Source organism: Amphibalanus amphitrite, unplaced genomic scaffold (assembly GCF_019059575.1).
Source record: "Amphibalanus amphitrite isolate SeventyFive unplaced genomic scaffold, NRLGWU_Aamphi_draft 000137F_arrow, whole genome shotgun sequence".
NCBI lineage: Eukaryota > Metazoa > Arthropoda > Thecostraca > Balanomorpha > Balanidae > Amphibalanus > Amphibalanus amphitrite.
The window spans coordinates 235,964-252,180 of record NW_024881632.1 but is presented as its reverse complement, the minus strand read 5'-3'; the positions used below and the strand labels follow the sequence as shown (position 1 = coordinate 252,180).

Genomic DNA, 16,217 nt, shown 5'->3' with positions numbered 1-16,217 from the left:
CAGAGTCCTGGCTTCATTCAGGGTCCGCTCTCACGACAGCTGAAGCATGTAGATTCAAAGAAGCAATTGGAATATATAACGGCTACAATATTGTCACAGAGTCGTGTGTTACTGCAGGACAGAGAGTAACAGTCAGAGTCATTGACAGAATCATGGGAAAAGACTGAAGTAGGACAGAGTGCATGGAGTGACAGAGTTAAGAGAACAGAGCCCCGATTACATAGGCATGGTCACGAAGTTTCGGTCACACACTCACAGTCACATGGGTCCATAGCATAGCTGTTCGACCCATGCCCTCGCATCCTTCAAGTTAAACATACCTCCCCAGATTTATACAGCTGTCATTATCGTGCGCTAGCTTATCAACATGTGGATCTAAGATTTTGCTAACGCTAAGCACCATGCGAGTGTGGCTGATGAAACCTCACGGCAGGTACGTAACAAGCATCGCCCTCCCCCGCACAGTTTCTTGGACCAGTTTCTGAGCTCACTCTCACTAATTGGTAATCCGATAAATTAGACTGCAGGGTTGGTCTAATTATAAAATGGCGGCGGCACTGATCGTGGCGAGGGCTCAAAGCGTGGGGGACGAGAGACGTTCCTCTGTTCCAGCTACCCTAGCGCCGGCACGTGAGTGCATTTCGGCGTCACCCGCAGTGGAACAGGTGGCCATTGAAACGCCACGACAACGTAGCCAGCCATCCATTCCACTCAAATCCTCCCACCACCCAGCTCACTTCTCGCAGGAAATTCTCACGCGCCGAAACCTCTCCCGTCCATCTCAATCACCGCGCTCCGGCAAACCAAACAAACAGGCCGAGCTCATTCGATTTAGCATGCATTATGACGGCGCCTTTTTCGGTCGGAAATATACGCCGATAGATGGACTGACGCCGAATGCGCCAATATCCGCTGACGGTTCTGTGGTGAGACGGTGAGCTGCTCCGAGGCCCGGCGTTTTGTCAACAGTTCTCTTTGATGGTAGGGTGTGATTGGGACTCCGGAGGGAGGGGGGGGGGCACGGGTCTCTATCAGAGCAGCCTCAGAGCGGACGAAGCGGTTCTGGGCCGTTCACCGCCCGGCGCCGGCGATAGTGACAAACATAAAGGGAGAGCGGCGGCGCAGAGAGACAGTGATGGCGGCGGCTCACGAAGAAAACACGTCAGCTCCATCTCTGAACAAGTTGTGGATAGAACATTTGCCTTTTGCAGTGCAAGAACTCCAAAAGTTTCAATTCCATGGCAGAACATCGGCCATCCTCCAGCATGTATATACTCTGCTCCAACAGACAAGAAGTGGTAATTTCTTTTATGCTGGATTTTGGATTTTGGTAACTAATAAGCAACTTCGCCTTCCCCACTCGGGTCATCGGTCCCTAAACTACCCTTGGCCCCTCTATAATGACCCCAGCACCCACCCTCAGCGTCTCGCCCTCCCACGTACTCTGAAGGCCTCCAGGATGGGGTCCTCGCTGGTCAGGCTGATCCAGGCCGGTCCGCTGAGCGCTCGGTACGTCTGAATGCGGCACAGAGAGCGGCGCAGGCGGTCCTCCTGGATCTCCTCGGTGCACGGCCGGCAGCCGCAGTCGCTGGCGTGCGGACGCCGGATGAACGCGCCTGACGGAAACGAGGGAGGAAATACATAAAATATCAGCAAACATAGTATCCAGCTCAGTAACTTGGGGAGGGTTTACATTTCCTACAATGAATATCAACATAAAGTACCTAGCCTTTTAGTGCCTTTTCACGAATTTAATAAAAGGTGAGCTGGTTTCCTGCATTCATACGTGACGCACTTCTAGAGATGTCTAGCATTGTGACAATCCGCTGCATACCTGTCCCTCGGTCCCCTTCAAAGACAGCTGCACTTTTCCAGCGTCGTGCCCGGGCGGAGCTCGGGAAGGATTGCCACGCCCGTTCTGATAAGGCTGGTGGCAGAGGATTTCACTATCTCTCTATGCCACCCATTACAGTCACCGAGTTTGTGCTACTTGGCAGCACACTCGCCCCGTCCCCCAGACAGACCAGAGCCCTGCTGGGGATGGTAGGAGCGCCCGGGGCGATGACCCCATATAAAATTAGTTCGGATCCATTCACGGACGGGGTTTGGGCCATAAGTAGAATAAAACATGGCCCCAATGGCGGTATCGCGTGCAGCCTAACATAACCCGTCGCTGACCATCGATCGCCTGATGAGCAATAACCACAATCTGTGAAACTCGGCGAATAGTGAATGCTTTCCAGAAAGGCTGTAACGTGGCGCCCCTCGTGCTTCTTGGTGTTGGTGAAGCAGACTCGGCTCCGAAGAAAACTCAGATGTCAGTTGTTTCTTCTATTCAGCCAAGCAGGGGACACGCTAACATGACGACCCGGTGGATCTTGCGCCGCCCTAGGACAGAGGTCTTGATGGTACAGTGCCTCGGTCCGAACTGAACTAACCTAGCTCGCGACAGTCAGTTTTTATACGCGCGGGTCACGTGGCTAGCCTCGTGACTCCTTTGTGCGCACAATGCTGATGCAATACCGTAGTCACTTTACATAAGCTTATACACGTCAGTCACGTTGCTGGCCTTGTGACTTCTTTGTGCGTACATTGCTGATGCAATACCGTAGCCGCTTAACATAAACGCAACGTCAATCACTTATGCAAGAGGCGGATCTCGCCCGTCGTTGCACAGTCACGCACCATCAGTCCTCACGGACACTTTGTATACCCCTGTCACTGGTTGATAATAGCCAGATGTCCTGAGCTTGCTCTTCCTTGTACAGATGTCACAAACAGTCCCATCATAATAAGCCGCTTCTCGGAACGGGTGTGTCCCAGTGGCAATAGGTATGCGTGGCTCGACTTGTTTATAGTTTCGGAGCGGGCTGGTCTCGGTGACAGCTGGTACGTGACTCGAATGTTTAGAGTTCGTGGCGCCGCGTACGGTCAGTGAGGCGAGCGATGGTTGAAAAAGTTAGGGGTGAGTACCGGGTCAGACGCTACAATACCTCCCCCCCTTATAAACAAAGCAATTTACGCGAAAATTGCGTCGAAAACCGGAGCCTGAAGGGCACAGGATTAGCATAAAACAGACGCCAGTAAACTTAATCTAACGCTAGGATAACATATAGTAGAATACATCGAGTGTGTTAGCATAAAACAGACGCCAGTAAACTTAATCTAACGCGAGGGTAACATACAGTAGAATACATTGAAAGAGTACATAAACAAAAACACACGCGAAACGCTATCACGGTATCTAGCGCAAAACTATAATCTAAAAACTTAACCTACCCGCATCTAGCGCAACTGGGCTAGACCACATGCACACGGCGAAGGCCGAGGCACCTTGACCATGGCCGGAGGGCTGAGCCATGTCGGAAAGCAGCGATGGAAGAGCGGTAATTGTACCTCACACCAGAGGCGACAAAACAGTGGTCGGTCCAGTGCCCGGTGGCACGAACGCGACTCGGGTCAACGGTGAACTTGGAGCGGCACCTCGTTGTGGCGCTGCGTCCTGGTCAACTGAATGCTCAAGCTCAAGCTGCTCAACAGGAACAGAGTCATTCTGGACGGACGAAACCATTGGCGGCGATTCCTGCAGCTCGAAGGTTGGCTCTGAGGGCTCTTGCGGGACAGTTCGGAATGAGCGGCGGGGAAAGTAGTTACCCCGGGAGGTGCAGCAGTGCTTAACGCAGAATGCAAGACAGCAAAACGAGAGTACCCCAATGATGATCATCATGAGCATGGAACGTGAGAAAGCTGATGGGGAATCAATTGTGACCTGTTCCAGTGGTTGTGCTTCGATCGTGTTGAAGTATGAGTCGGCACGCATGCCATGAATATGCAAAGGAGGGAGCAGCGAAAGATTGTAACGTGTGAGGTTGGCAAGCGTGGCAGACCAGTGAGAGCGCCAGATGGGCAGAGAGGTGTTGTCGAATACGGACTCTGGCGTGAACTGGGGAAGTTCAAGGTGGGTTTCGCTAGCATAGTAGGGCGGAAGGTAAAAGGAGTCGCTCGAAGCAGCGCATTCCGGTTCGAGGGTTAGAATATCGATGGCACGAGTGAGGGATAAAGTACGACTGAACGGAGTAGTTGAGGGAGAGCACATAATGGTAAGGCGTAGCGGTGGACGCGAAACAATGAGCCATTTACCAGCGTTAAGATAATATGCTTTGGGAGAATCGTCGGACGGGAGGATGCGAGGAGAGCAGTAGCGTTGTGATCGTTGTCTATCTTTCCGGAAGAGAGACACGACGCAGGAGACCGAGCCAGCCGTGGAGTACGCTGGTTCGTGTAGGGCGCAAAAGGGTTGTTTGGCAAGTACGCATGTTTCTATTTCGGATGCTTCGGGTTGTATGTAGTGTTGTCTGTTTTCCGATATCAAGAGGTAACGGGGTTCATCAGGATAGTATGACAGTGACACGTTGTGCTCGTGCATGGGCACGTTGTATGGGAAGAAACGGTATACATCGAACGCATGACGGGTATGTAGGAGTGGGATGTAAAAGAGGACATGATAGGTATCTTCGTCTTCGACAAGTTTGGTCTTAGCGATGCGAATAAATTCGCTGGGCTGATCAGCCGGGTATGGTAGTTCGAAGTTGGAGGGGAGTTTCTTAGCTATCCGACGCAGGAGTTTTTGGAGGTCTCGTTTGGGGATGAGGTTTTTGTGAAGGATCCCTACCTGAGCCAAGGCTAATTGATGGGTCAAAGAGCTTAGCTCTGCGTACAAATATTGAACAGCCTGCGTTGCGCTGATAATGCTGTTGGTAAGTTCAAAAAGTTTGAATGACATTCGGACATCGTCAGTGTCATTCTGGATTGAAGATATGGCGTCCGCATAGGCTGCGTTGAGGTTGCGAACTGCACTAGTAAGTGACTGGAGAGCTAAACGATTTTCGTTTACTGCTATTCTCGTGGAGTTCAGAACTTGTAGGGTACCGTTAAACTGATGTGCCATTGCCAAATTCTTCTGGTTTAAGAGGATCACATTATTAGACAAGTGTTTAATTTCACTTTCGGTGGCTGTGCCAAACAGATAATTAAAGGCATTTCCTAGGCCATCAATTAGACCGCGTTTTGCTCTACTTAGTGGCTCATTGCCTATTTCAGGGTCATTGGGTGTGTTCGACGGATGAAGGATATCAAGGAATGTTCGTTTCAGTCCTGCTGTTTCACTATGGAGTTCTGTTAGGGCCGCATGTAGGTGATTTACATACATGAGGAACATTATATGTTTGGTAGAATTACCTACTGATTGCTGCTCTCTGTTTGCTACCTCTGTGACTACTTTGACCAATTTGTCTAGGTTCGTTTGAGTGGAGTGAAGGTCTTCCGCATGCCTTTTGAATGGTGCGATGCTAATCGAAATCGTTATTGCCCAAGAACTGTAACTCGGATACGTTTTTCCCACTGGTATGAATAAATGACCGGGGTCGTTCGGGGTGGTGGTGGTTGTTACCACACTTACTGTCGTGAGCCAACCTAGGAGTGCAATCATCGCGGGTTGCCACATGGTTACGCCTGCAACGATAGAGAATGCATCATCAGCCAAAGCTGGGAAACATGAGTTCTATACAAAATATAAATAGCAACATATTTGATACCATCGAGTGCCAATTTCGGAACAGATCATAAGATTTGTCCTCTTTCACAACTGGTTGTTGGATCATGGCAACCCTGGGGTTTGGTGTCCCGGTGGACACGCAATCCAAATCAAACTGGACTCGTGGTCTTTTGTCAGGGGTCCGCTCGGTCGATGGGTCACGTTGTCTCTTTGGTACGTACCGAGAAGTTGCATAACTAAAACCTTCTGGAGGAGGCTGAGTATCAACGGGGTCAGTGACCGGGCCCCGTGATCGTAGAGCATATCCATGCTGCGGCTGTCGTTCCTCCTGTGTACTCCTCTCTAACGATGGTGTCAGTTTACCGTGCTCACCATTCTCCGGTAAGTATGGCGAGTTAACAGCGGGACTGGCGGTTATCGTCGAAGGTTGTAGCGGACCTTGTTGCTCTGCATTCTCTTCGTCCATTTGGGTTTCCACTTGTGGATTGGTGACGAGGGGTGTGTCCGGGAGTTCAACCGGTGTTGGCTCGTAACTTGCAAACCAATCTCGATCGCTGTAGGGAAGGCGAGCAGCGCGGAGAGGTTGTTGTCGAACTGGCTGTTCCTCCGGCATACTACTTACCTGAACAGGGCGTTTGATTGACTGATACGACCTGTCCCATACATCGTTGGAATCCCTGATCCTCAAATTTTCTGAGTGCACTATTTTGGTTTTGCCCGTGATCATGTTCTTAATACAATAATTTTCAATTCCCAATTTGGAGATGACACGGTAGTGATTTTTCCATGGTAGTGATAGTTTAGACGAGTCACCTGGTCGTATCGAGGGGTCAAAATAGAATACCAGGTCACCGGGTTTAAAGTTAGAGGGGGTGGCTGAGCTGGCGATGAGTGACTTGTTGTGTTCTCTAGCCTGTTGGATGTTGCTAGCCACTTCTGTGTACGCGTTGTGTAAACGTTCAAACATGGCTGGCACGTACTCCTCTCCAGTATAGTGGTGACGAGGCTGAAGGAGTGTGTCAACAGGTAGTACAGGGTCACGGCCATACATAATGAAATACGGCGAGAATTTGGTTGATTCATTTTTGCTCATCCGATACGCTCCTAAACATGGTTGTAATATCTCGTCCCACTTTGTCTGATCTTCACTGATTTGTTTTTGAATCATGTCATTCATGCAACGATGAAAGCGTTCGGTTTTTCCATTTGACTGTGGGTGATAGCTAGAAGTGTGGATTCTAGAAATGCCTAATTCTTTGTGAACTAAATCCACTAGTGCGTTGCAATATTCTGTACCTTGATCACTGATCACCAGGCGAGGGCATCCATGACGTGGAATGAATTGATCCAAAATGATACGTGCGATGGTATTTGCAGACTTGTCTGGGATGGCGTACGCCTCTGGCCATCCACTGAAATGATCCACAATCGTGCACACATATTTGTTTCCCTTTTCTGACACAGGAAAAGGTCCACACGTATCGATACCAATAATTTCCATTGGTGCTGAAGGCATAGGCATGTCCTGCATTGGTCGCCTTTCCTTCACCAGCTTTTTCCGTTGACAAATTTCGCATGACTGGACGTACTGTAAAACATCCTTCAAAACACTTGGCCAGTAGTATGACTTCAAGACTTTGTCTGTGGTCTTTTCAATGCCTAAATGACCACCGAGATACCCGTCGTGGGCTCCTTCTAAGACAGTTTTCCTCAGAGTTAACGGAATGACAAGCTGTTTTTTAGCGAGGGGTCGTGTTTTTGTGCCTTTCTCCAGGTGGTATAATAAGCCATTTTCAACAAAGTACTGGGTATTTTGTGATTTAGCTGCGTCATTTTCTAGTTGACTGAGGATATCCTGCAGTTCTTTGTCTTTCTTTTGAGCTTTTCGCAATGATTCCATACTAAAATTGTGATAGTCTAGTGGTTCAGGTTTTTCGTTGTCAATGGCGATCTCAGTACTTTCACGACTGGCGGCATTGTCTACCACATTTACATCAGCTTGACCCCCTTTCCAATCTAAGTGACAGTTGTCGTTCAATTCGCCGGCTACTGAGGTATGGTGGAGTCTAGAAAGCATGTCTGCGGCTGCATTTTTCGGACCAGAAATATACTCGATTTTACAAGCATATTCTCCAAGAATGATAGCCCATCTTTGAATGCGCGGATTTTTCATTTCACTTGTGAACAAATGCTTCAGAGGTTTGTGATCAGTATATACCGTGATGTCGGTTCCAATCAGGATAGGGCGTAATTTTTCCAAGCTATAAATGATAGCGAACGCTTCGCGTTCTATAGTGGGCCACTTCTGTTTTTGATCTGAAAATTGATGGGAGATGTACTGGATGACTCGATCCATGCCTTCTTGCTCTTGAACTAAAACTGCACCCATCGCATACTGTGATGCGTCGGTGTATAATTTGAAGGGTTTGGTGATGTCTGGAAACGCGAGAACTGGAGCTTGAAGCAAGGCTTCTTTCAATGTTTCAAACGCATTTTGGGCTTCGTCCGACCACTTGAAACGAGCGTTTTTCTTGGTGAGGGATGTCAATGGTCGTGCGATCTTACTGAAATTTTGTACATACTTGCGATAGTACGATGCCATTCCAAGAAAACTGCGAACTTCGCGGATATTTTCGGGCGCTTTGAGATTTTTCATGACCGCGACTTTTTCAGCATCCACTGAGATGCCTTGATCTGAAATGACATGACCTAAATAATTCAGTTCCTTTTTAATGAATTCGCATTTAGAGATTTTGAGTTTGAGGTTGGCCTTTCGTAGGCGATTCAGAACTTCCTGCAGATGCGTGATATGTTCTTCAAACGTTTCGCTAAAGACAATGATGTCATCAACAAACGCTAGGGCAAAATGACGAACGTCTCCTAGTACAGCATTCATGCAATTTTGAAAGATTGCAGGCGCTCCCGTAGTTCCAAATGGCATCTTGTTGAACTCATATACGCCTGATGCTGTTCCAAAAGCTGTCTTTTCTTTGTCTTCTTCTTTAATGGGGATCTGCCAAAAACCTTGTTTCATATCCAAACAAGTCCTGAACTTAGATTTGCCTAGTGCATAAAAGATGTCCTCTGCTGACGGTATACTAGCTGCGGGTCGCACTGTGATAGCATTGATTTTTCGAAAATCTACACAAAGTCTCATTGTTCCATCTTTCTTGGGTACCATGATGACCGGTGATAGCCAAGGGGAGTTACTTCGCCTAATTACGTTAGCTTTTAACATTTCCTGAATTTGATCTTCCAAAATATCTCGATAGGCTAGTGGCGGTCTACGTGGAGCTTGATATGAAGGTGGGTGATTTTGAGTGTTGATCGTCATTTCCGTTACGTTAGTGGTTGTTAATTCTGAATCTTTTTGCACAAACACATCTAGGTTCCTTTTCAAAAGCTCTGTGAGAGGTTCGCGTTGATCCTCCGGAATATGATTCAAATTGAAAGTTGAAAGAATGTCTGAAGGACTTTCTTTTGGTTGTGACGACCCGGTTTCTTCATCTGATATTGTAGAGATGTTGGGTACTGGGTCCTGGGCTGTTGTAGCAGTTCCTAGCACTTGCCCTTTTCGGAAATGGACTTGTCTACCTGTTTCATTTACTATAACCCATGGGACATGGTTGCTTTTTGAAACTTTCACTAACGCATTGGGGAGCAGAAGACCTGGTTCGTTTTCGAAGCATGGTGATGAAACTAGTTGCGAGACCACAAAATTTTTGTCTGACTGCTTCCTTTTTGACATGAAGCACTTCACTTGTACCCCTGAACGAGGGAAGACGTCTACGTCCTCCGCCAGTCTCACAAGGTTGGTTTCTGGTTTGCTTGGATCTGGTTTTTGTTTCAACGGTTGCACGACTTTTCCCATTTTGAGGATTTGAGTTTCGAAATCAATGACGGCTTTGCGGGCTTTCAAAAAGTCTACACCAAGAATCATATCATGTTTGAAGTCTTTGACCACGATGAAGTCATGATACATTCTGACCTTGCCTAACGTAATACGGATTTTGACGCTTTCTGCTGCTTCTAATACATGTCCGGTTGCTGATCGTAGAGAAACATTGGGTGCGTTTTGGGAAGATTTGATAAGTTTTGGGTCGCATAACTCTAGGAATTCTTTGCTTACCAGGGAGAGTTGTGCACCTGTGTCCAAAAGAGTCCTAAATGGGTGTGTACCTATGTGAATGTCTATGTAGGGGCAATCCTGGCTTACCTGTAGTACTTGAATTTCCTGCTTTGTTTCTTGAGTTTTCTGTTTTGTCTCCCGAGGGTGAGGTTTTGCTAGTTTCCCTGCTGCTGACGGGGTGCTTCGTTGTCAGCCCTCCTTTTGCGACACATACGCTGGGTGTGTCCGGCTATTCCGCAGTAATAGCAGATGGGTCTGTCGTCGTCGGTCCAACGGTATTCTGGTCGTTGTGACCTTCCATTTGGTCCTGCTACATTTCTGTTGGCGTTACGGGGTCGCTGCGGGGTCTGGAAACGTGGTGGTGCTTGCTGGTACTGTTGCCTTATCTGGGGCTGGACTTGGAACTGGTTAGCTGTCGGTGGCGGTGGACCTGTTGTCGGTATCGGTGGCCTCATCTGTGCTGAGATTTGGGCCATGAGGACGTCGGAGATGCGTTTAACGTCACTGTCCGTGAGTCTGCTGGTTTCCTTGGACACAATGTCGCAGTCCATGGGCTCGGGTTCCTGTACCGTCGAGTGATTTTTGAAGAGTGAGAGATGGTCCCTTACCTGTTGTTCGTGAATGGCTAGTTTGAAGGCGTCGTCTAAATTTTTTGGCATCTTTCTCGCTACATTTTCTTGGATACGGCGATCACGGAGTCCGTTGATAAAAGCATTGGTCAGGGTTTCGATTACCTCTTTCTCCTCCAGTCGGTCTGAATAGGCCTGTTGTCCTAGCTTTTTGATCCTTTCGGCAAAGTCTGACACGGTCTCGTTTGTTTGTTGGACGGCAGTCTTAATCCTTTGTTTTGAACGGGGCGCGAGATTAAGGTGGGAATAGCGAGCGGTAAGAGCGTCTTTGAGCTGGGACCATGTCGTACACTGTCTTTTGATATCGCGAAAGAAGTCATGAGCTGTACCTTTCAGAGTGAGGGATGCGGCTTTTAGGATTCTAACGTCATCATGCTCTAATTCGTCACACACTTCTTCCATCATCGCTAACCATTTTGCGAAAGTATCGGCACTCGATCCATCAAATATGACTTTTCCGATGTCCAATGCATCTCTGATAGTTTGACTGTTTCCCAACCGCTGAACTGATCGTGCAAGCTCTACGAATGTTGCCTGTTCCATGTTGATATTTTGCTTGAACTTTTCTATATCTGATTTTGACAAAATTACTTCTGACTGAATTTTACGTTTTGTTGCTGTTGGTGTGAGGCACGTACCTGCTCTGTGGCGATCGGTGCTTTGCGACGGCGTCGCCTCCCTCACTGGCCGGTTCTCTCGAGGAATGGTGGGACTATAGCCACCGGTGTTGGCGGCTGTACTGTGGTCCCCTCGCTGTCAGATACTATGACGTCGTCGATGTCGTAGTCGTCTCCGATGTCGGCTGCTGTGGAGTTGATCTCGATGTCTTCAGTGGTCGTCGTTGAATGGTCCTCAGGCTGGGCTTGTTGCGGTGCCCCGAGGCCTGTTTCTGTCCGGTCCTCCTCCACCAGAGTGGCGCAGTTGAAGCGGCTGGGCCAGCAGTTGTTGACTGGCGGCTTTAGGGGCTGGTTGATGTTGGTACGTAGTTCCAGCCGGGTTACAGGGGCCTCGACGGATGCACGATATCCGTAGATTCTCGGTGAGGGTGGCGTGTTTGGAGGGCAGCGGATGGCGGCGTGCCGGTTGCTTTTGACCAGGTGGGTCAGGTACACTGCTCGCGACAAGAAGATGTGCTGCGATGGATGTCGTGGGCAACACCTCTCCAGGCAGTAGGTGCAAGAACAGCGATGGAAGCCGGTTGCTGATGTTGTTACCAGGTCACAACCGCAGTGGTGACAGTACCCGCAATCGAGGCACCTGTGCACGTCTGGGTGGTAGTGGCACTGGCACTCGTGGGTCTGGCTGAGGTGGTAACGTCTCGCAAGATACTGCTTGTGGTAGTCGCAGACTTTAGCTGATGTTAGGTCTGGGCCTTGTAGTAAGTAGATCGATTGGATGATCGTATCCCAGCAGAGACAATGGCCGTTGGGGTTATCAATATCGTTGAATCCAGTTCCCAGGTTTGGTCTTCTAAGCCCGTTATTCGGCGGTGCTGGTAGCACGGGGATGGTAAAACGTACCTCAGGGCTGGGCGGCGGCAGTGACATCGAAGTCGTTGACGTCACTTAATCCGGGTCACGGCACCAATGTAACGTGGCGCCCCTCGTGCTTCTTGGTGTTGGTGAAGCAGACTCGGCTCCGAAGAAAACTCAGATGTCAGTTGTTTCTTCTATTCAGCCAAGCAGGGGACACGCTAACATGACGACCCGGTGGATCTTGCGCCGCCCTAGGACAGAGGTCTTGATGGTACAGTGCCTCGGTCCGAACTGAACTAACCTAGCTCGCGACAGTCAGTTTTTATACGCGCGGGTCACGTGGCTAGCCTCGTGACTCCTTTGTGCGCACAATGCTGATGCAATACCGTAGTCACTTTACATAAGCTTATACACGTCAGTCACGTTGCTGGCCTTGTGACTTCTTTGTGCGTACATTGCTGATGCAATACCGTAGCCGCTTAACATAAACGCAACGTCAATCACTTATGCAAGAGGCGGATCTCGCCCGTCGTTGCACAGTCACGCACCATCAGTCCTCACGGACACTTTGTATACCCCTGTCACTGGTTGATAATAGCCAGATGTCCTGAGCTTGCTCTTCCTTGTACAGATGTCACAAACAGTCCCATCATAATAAGCCGCTTCTCGGAACGGGTGTGTCCCAGTGGCAATAGGTATGCGTGGCTCGACTTGTTTATAGTTTCGGAGCGGGCTGGTCTCGGTGACAGCTGGTACGTGACTCGAATGTTTAGAGTTCGTGGCGCCGCGTACGGTCAGTGAGGCGAGCGATGGTTGAAAAAGTTAGGGGTGAGTACCGGGTCAGACGCTACAAGGCATTTCTTTGCAGCACTATTAAATTTCAGCCTGAATATGAATCTGACACCCACGTTATATAATTCAAAATAAATAATAGCAAGAGCTGAAATCAAAGCTGTCATCACTTCATCCGACTTCCCCGCGTGCTTTAATCAAACTAAATATGCAGCTTACTTTTTTACGCCGCCACCCATTAATAGGTGACCAGGAGTGCCCCCACCCTCGAACCCAGCGACACACAGTACCCTTACGTTAACACCAGAAAAAAAAACAAAAAAAATAGCAATGTCGCGGCACTCCCAGCTAAGAAATGGAAAAGAAATAAAAAGAAGACATGAAGGGAGCGAGGATGTAGGTATGGTATAATCATAAGATAGAAAGTAGTCAATGAGCTCATGAGTCATTGACTGACCCCCCACTACAATCCCCAATAAAAAAGGTTAAAGTGATCATGGGAGACCTAGCCATGCAGATAATTTAACATTTATACAATTTTTGATTTTTGACTTATGATTTAAATTGCATTATTAACCAGATTTGAAATCATATCACAGTGAGTCTGGTCCATGCCCTACCTAATCACATTAAAGCGCGCTCCTAATTGTCACAGATCCGCCATCGGGCACCGTTCGGCCGCTCCCGTGGCGGAATCGGACCCCGGGCGGCGCCTCTGGCGAAACCAGACCCCATGCGGCGCCTTTGGTGGAACTGGACCCGGGGCGGCGCCTCTGGTGGAATGGGACCCCCGCCGGCGCTCCGAGACTGTCTATAGTCGCCAACCGCCGCCCGGAGAGACGTGTTGAAGTAGGCTGGGCCGGGCATCAATACCAGAAGGACTGCGGCCTCTCGATCGACCCGTCCCCAGTCGATCACCCCCTCCCCCCCAGCCTATTTGGTGCTCAGAGGTCACCGCCGCCCGCGCACGGCACGGGCCGCTGAGAGATGTGCCGCGGCAGGGAGATACCTGAACCGCTGGTAAGATGTCAGGTCAGAGAGATAACTGCCGGCGAGATGTCTTACCAGACGCCTGTTGGTGATGTCACATCAGATAGATAGCTACCTGCTGGCGAGATGCGTCACATCAGAAATAGACCTGCTGGTGAGATGTGCCGCAAAAGAGAGATGCATACTGGGGAGCTCTGTCAATCAGATACCTGTCTGTACGCGTCTGCCGGAGATGACTAAACGACGGGCCGCGGCGGATGAGCAAACCGACCGCACTCAATGAAATTGGCACCGCTGTTGACATGGTCTTTCTGTAATTTTACCCGGAACCTAAAAGGAGTTCTTTACGTCACTCGCCGAATCACGCCCACTCAGATAAACGAAGGACACTTGGAGCTGCAGAAGCTGTTCAGCTCTTGGACCCTGCGGTAAAATGGAGGCCAAAGTGCAGCCCGAAAGCCTTCAAATAAATGCTGGTCAGTCTCCGAAATAGCCGTGGCATTTCGAAACTACTATGAAACCTTAACCCTCGCCCATGTAGGGGGGGGGGGTTGGTGCAACCCCCCCCTGAGGTTTTTCGGAAATAGTGCAAAAACGGCGGCGCGCAGCGCCGCCAAATTTTGGGTACCTTATGGGGCAAACCTTGCGCATCTTTTGATAAAAAAAAATTGACCGGGTCATGTCAGGTCACGGAGTTATGACGTCACAAAGGGAACAGCCTCCGGCCGGATTTTCACAAACTGAGTGCCAACGCCCGAGGTTTCCTGCCGGTGGTACGGACATCGGTTGATGGATCGTGATGAAACTTCCCATGCATGTTGGGGCAAGTATTGGCTATCATATGGTATAAGAAACTTGACCGGGTCAGGTCAGGTCACGGAGCTATGACGTCACAAGAGGAACAGCGTCCGGTACTATTTTTGAAAAGCGCCCGAACCACTATTTTGCTAATTCTTGTCACCTCAATGGGAATATGCAGCAATATTAGCTTCTATAGGGAGCAAATGGACCTCCCAAATCCAAAAATACAATCAGATTTCAAAAATTTAAATTTTGATTTTTCGAATTTCTGCCGCCGACTGTGACCTTGCCGACTTCCGGCGCTCCCAACGCGCCATTTTTAGAGCTAGGGAAACGAAATACATACCAAACGATAGAGAATTGATCAAGGAACACGATAGTGAAGGTTTCAAGTCGATATCTCCCACCGTTTTGCCGCAATCGCCGCGGAAAGTTGAAAAAGTCTATTTTTCCGAAAATTTGACCTTTGACCGGTCAAAAGTAGGTCAAATGTTGACCTAGGACCAAAAAATATACCACCAATCGCGAGATCTCGTTGAGAGCAATCCGTTGGTTTTTTCCGCTAAGCTCTACGACGCTCCGTTTTCAAACGCCAAGGGGGGGGGGGGGGGTCGCACCAACCCCCCCCTGCATGGGCGAAGGTGGCAGATCGCCGTTTACGGGCGAGGGTTAACACGCGCAGTGGAAGGGGGGGGGGGCGGATTTCGCCCACCCCTCCTGTTTTTCGCCAATAACTCGCGCCGCAAACATAATGTTAATGTGAAATTTTGGCTACCGGTCTAGAATTGAATTGCGGATCTTCTCCTGCAAGAAATAAGAAAATCGGTTCACAACTTTTCTAGTAACAGCGGTGTAAAGTCAAACATCCTGCCGCGGCGGCGGCGCGGCGGCGCGGCGGCCGGCGCTAGCCGTTACGCGCCGCCTGAATTGTAGACTGTGCCGGGGCGGGACGGTACCGTCTTTACATCGCGCTCCTTACCGCTGATTAAATTAGATTCGCGTCAAATTTGTTGAGAAGACTGAGAAATGTACAGGCAATCATATGGTCAAAGAATTTTGAAAATCGGCCGGTAACAACTTCAGTTATGAGTGTGTAAACACAAAATTGTGATTGCCGCGTTTCCCGCGTCGGCCGATCCCGCTTCAGCCGGCGACATCTTACCCTTAGCAGGCTTCTAACTGCCATATTCATTGTTGGATTAACTTGAAATTCACCATACATACTCACAAAGGTTTGGTCTTTCGTATAGTGAAAGAAAAAAGAAAATCGGCCGGTAGCTTTTTGAGTTATCGGCGTGTAAACGCAAAAAAGTTGCAAATATGGCAGATTTGACCACATTTGACCTCATTTGACCTTGAAGATATTGACCTAGGGTCATGAAATTCACACACAACAGAGTTCCCCATGGCCTCCACCTACCCTCCAAATTTCGTCTTTCTAGCTCCAGTGGGAGCTGAGATCTTAGGGGGGGGGGCGACACCCGCCCCCCCCCCCTTCCACTGGGCGTAGTACTCGCAACCCTTCCACTGCGCGTGTTAAAGTACGAGGCAAGAGTGTACAAAATTGACGATCATAAGGCTCCGCAGAATGCTTTTTATGCAACTGTTTTATGTTTGCGGTCTCGAAGATAATTTACAACGTTGCCACTAGGCATTGCTGGTCTTTTCCCCGCACGATTACGTGGTATTCGGCCTGCCCCAATGCAGAGTTACGCGGTACTCGGTTCTCCCTCTGCAAGGTCACTAGGTACTCGGTCACCTCGGAGTTGGTGCCGAACTCAGGACTGGTACCGCGGCCGCCGCGGAGTACAGGACCGGTACCGTGGCCGCCGCGGCGCACAGGACTG

At 49.3% G+C, this 16,217-nt stretch overlaps 1 protein-coding gene across 1 annotated transcript in view; it reads right to left on the bottom strand.

The window, feature by feature from the left end:
• The window catches only part of LOC122382315 (transient-receptor-potential-like protein), a 49,297-nt gene that overhangs the window by 22,784 nt on the left and 10,296 nt on the right, over positions 1-16,217 (bottom strand). The window contains exon 4 of the mRNA XM_043367491.1: positions 1,444-1,616. Within this exon, the coding sequence (XP_043223426.1) occupies positions 1,444-1,616 (173 nt within the window). The remainder of the gene's footprint in view (positions 1-1,443; positions 1,617-16,217) is intronic.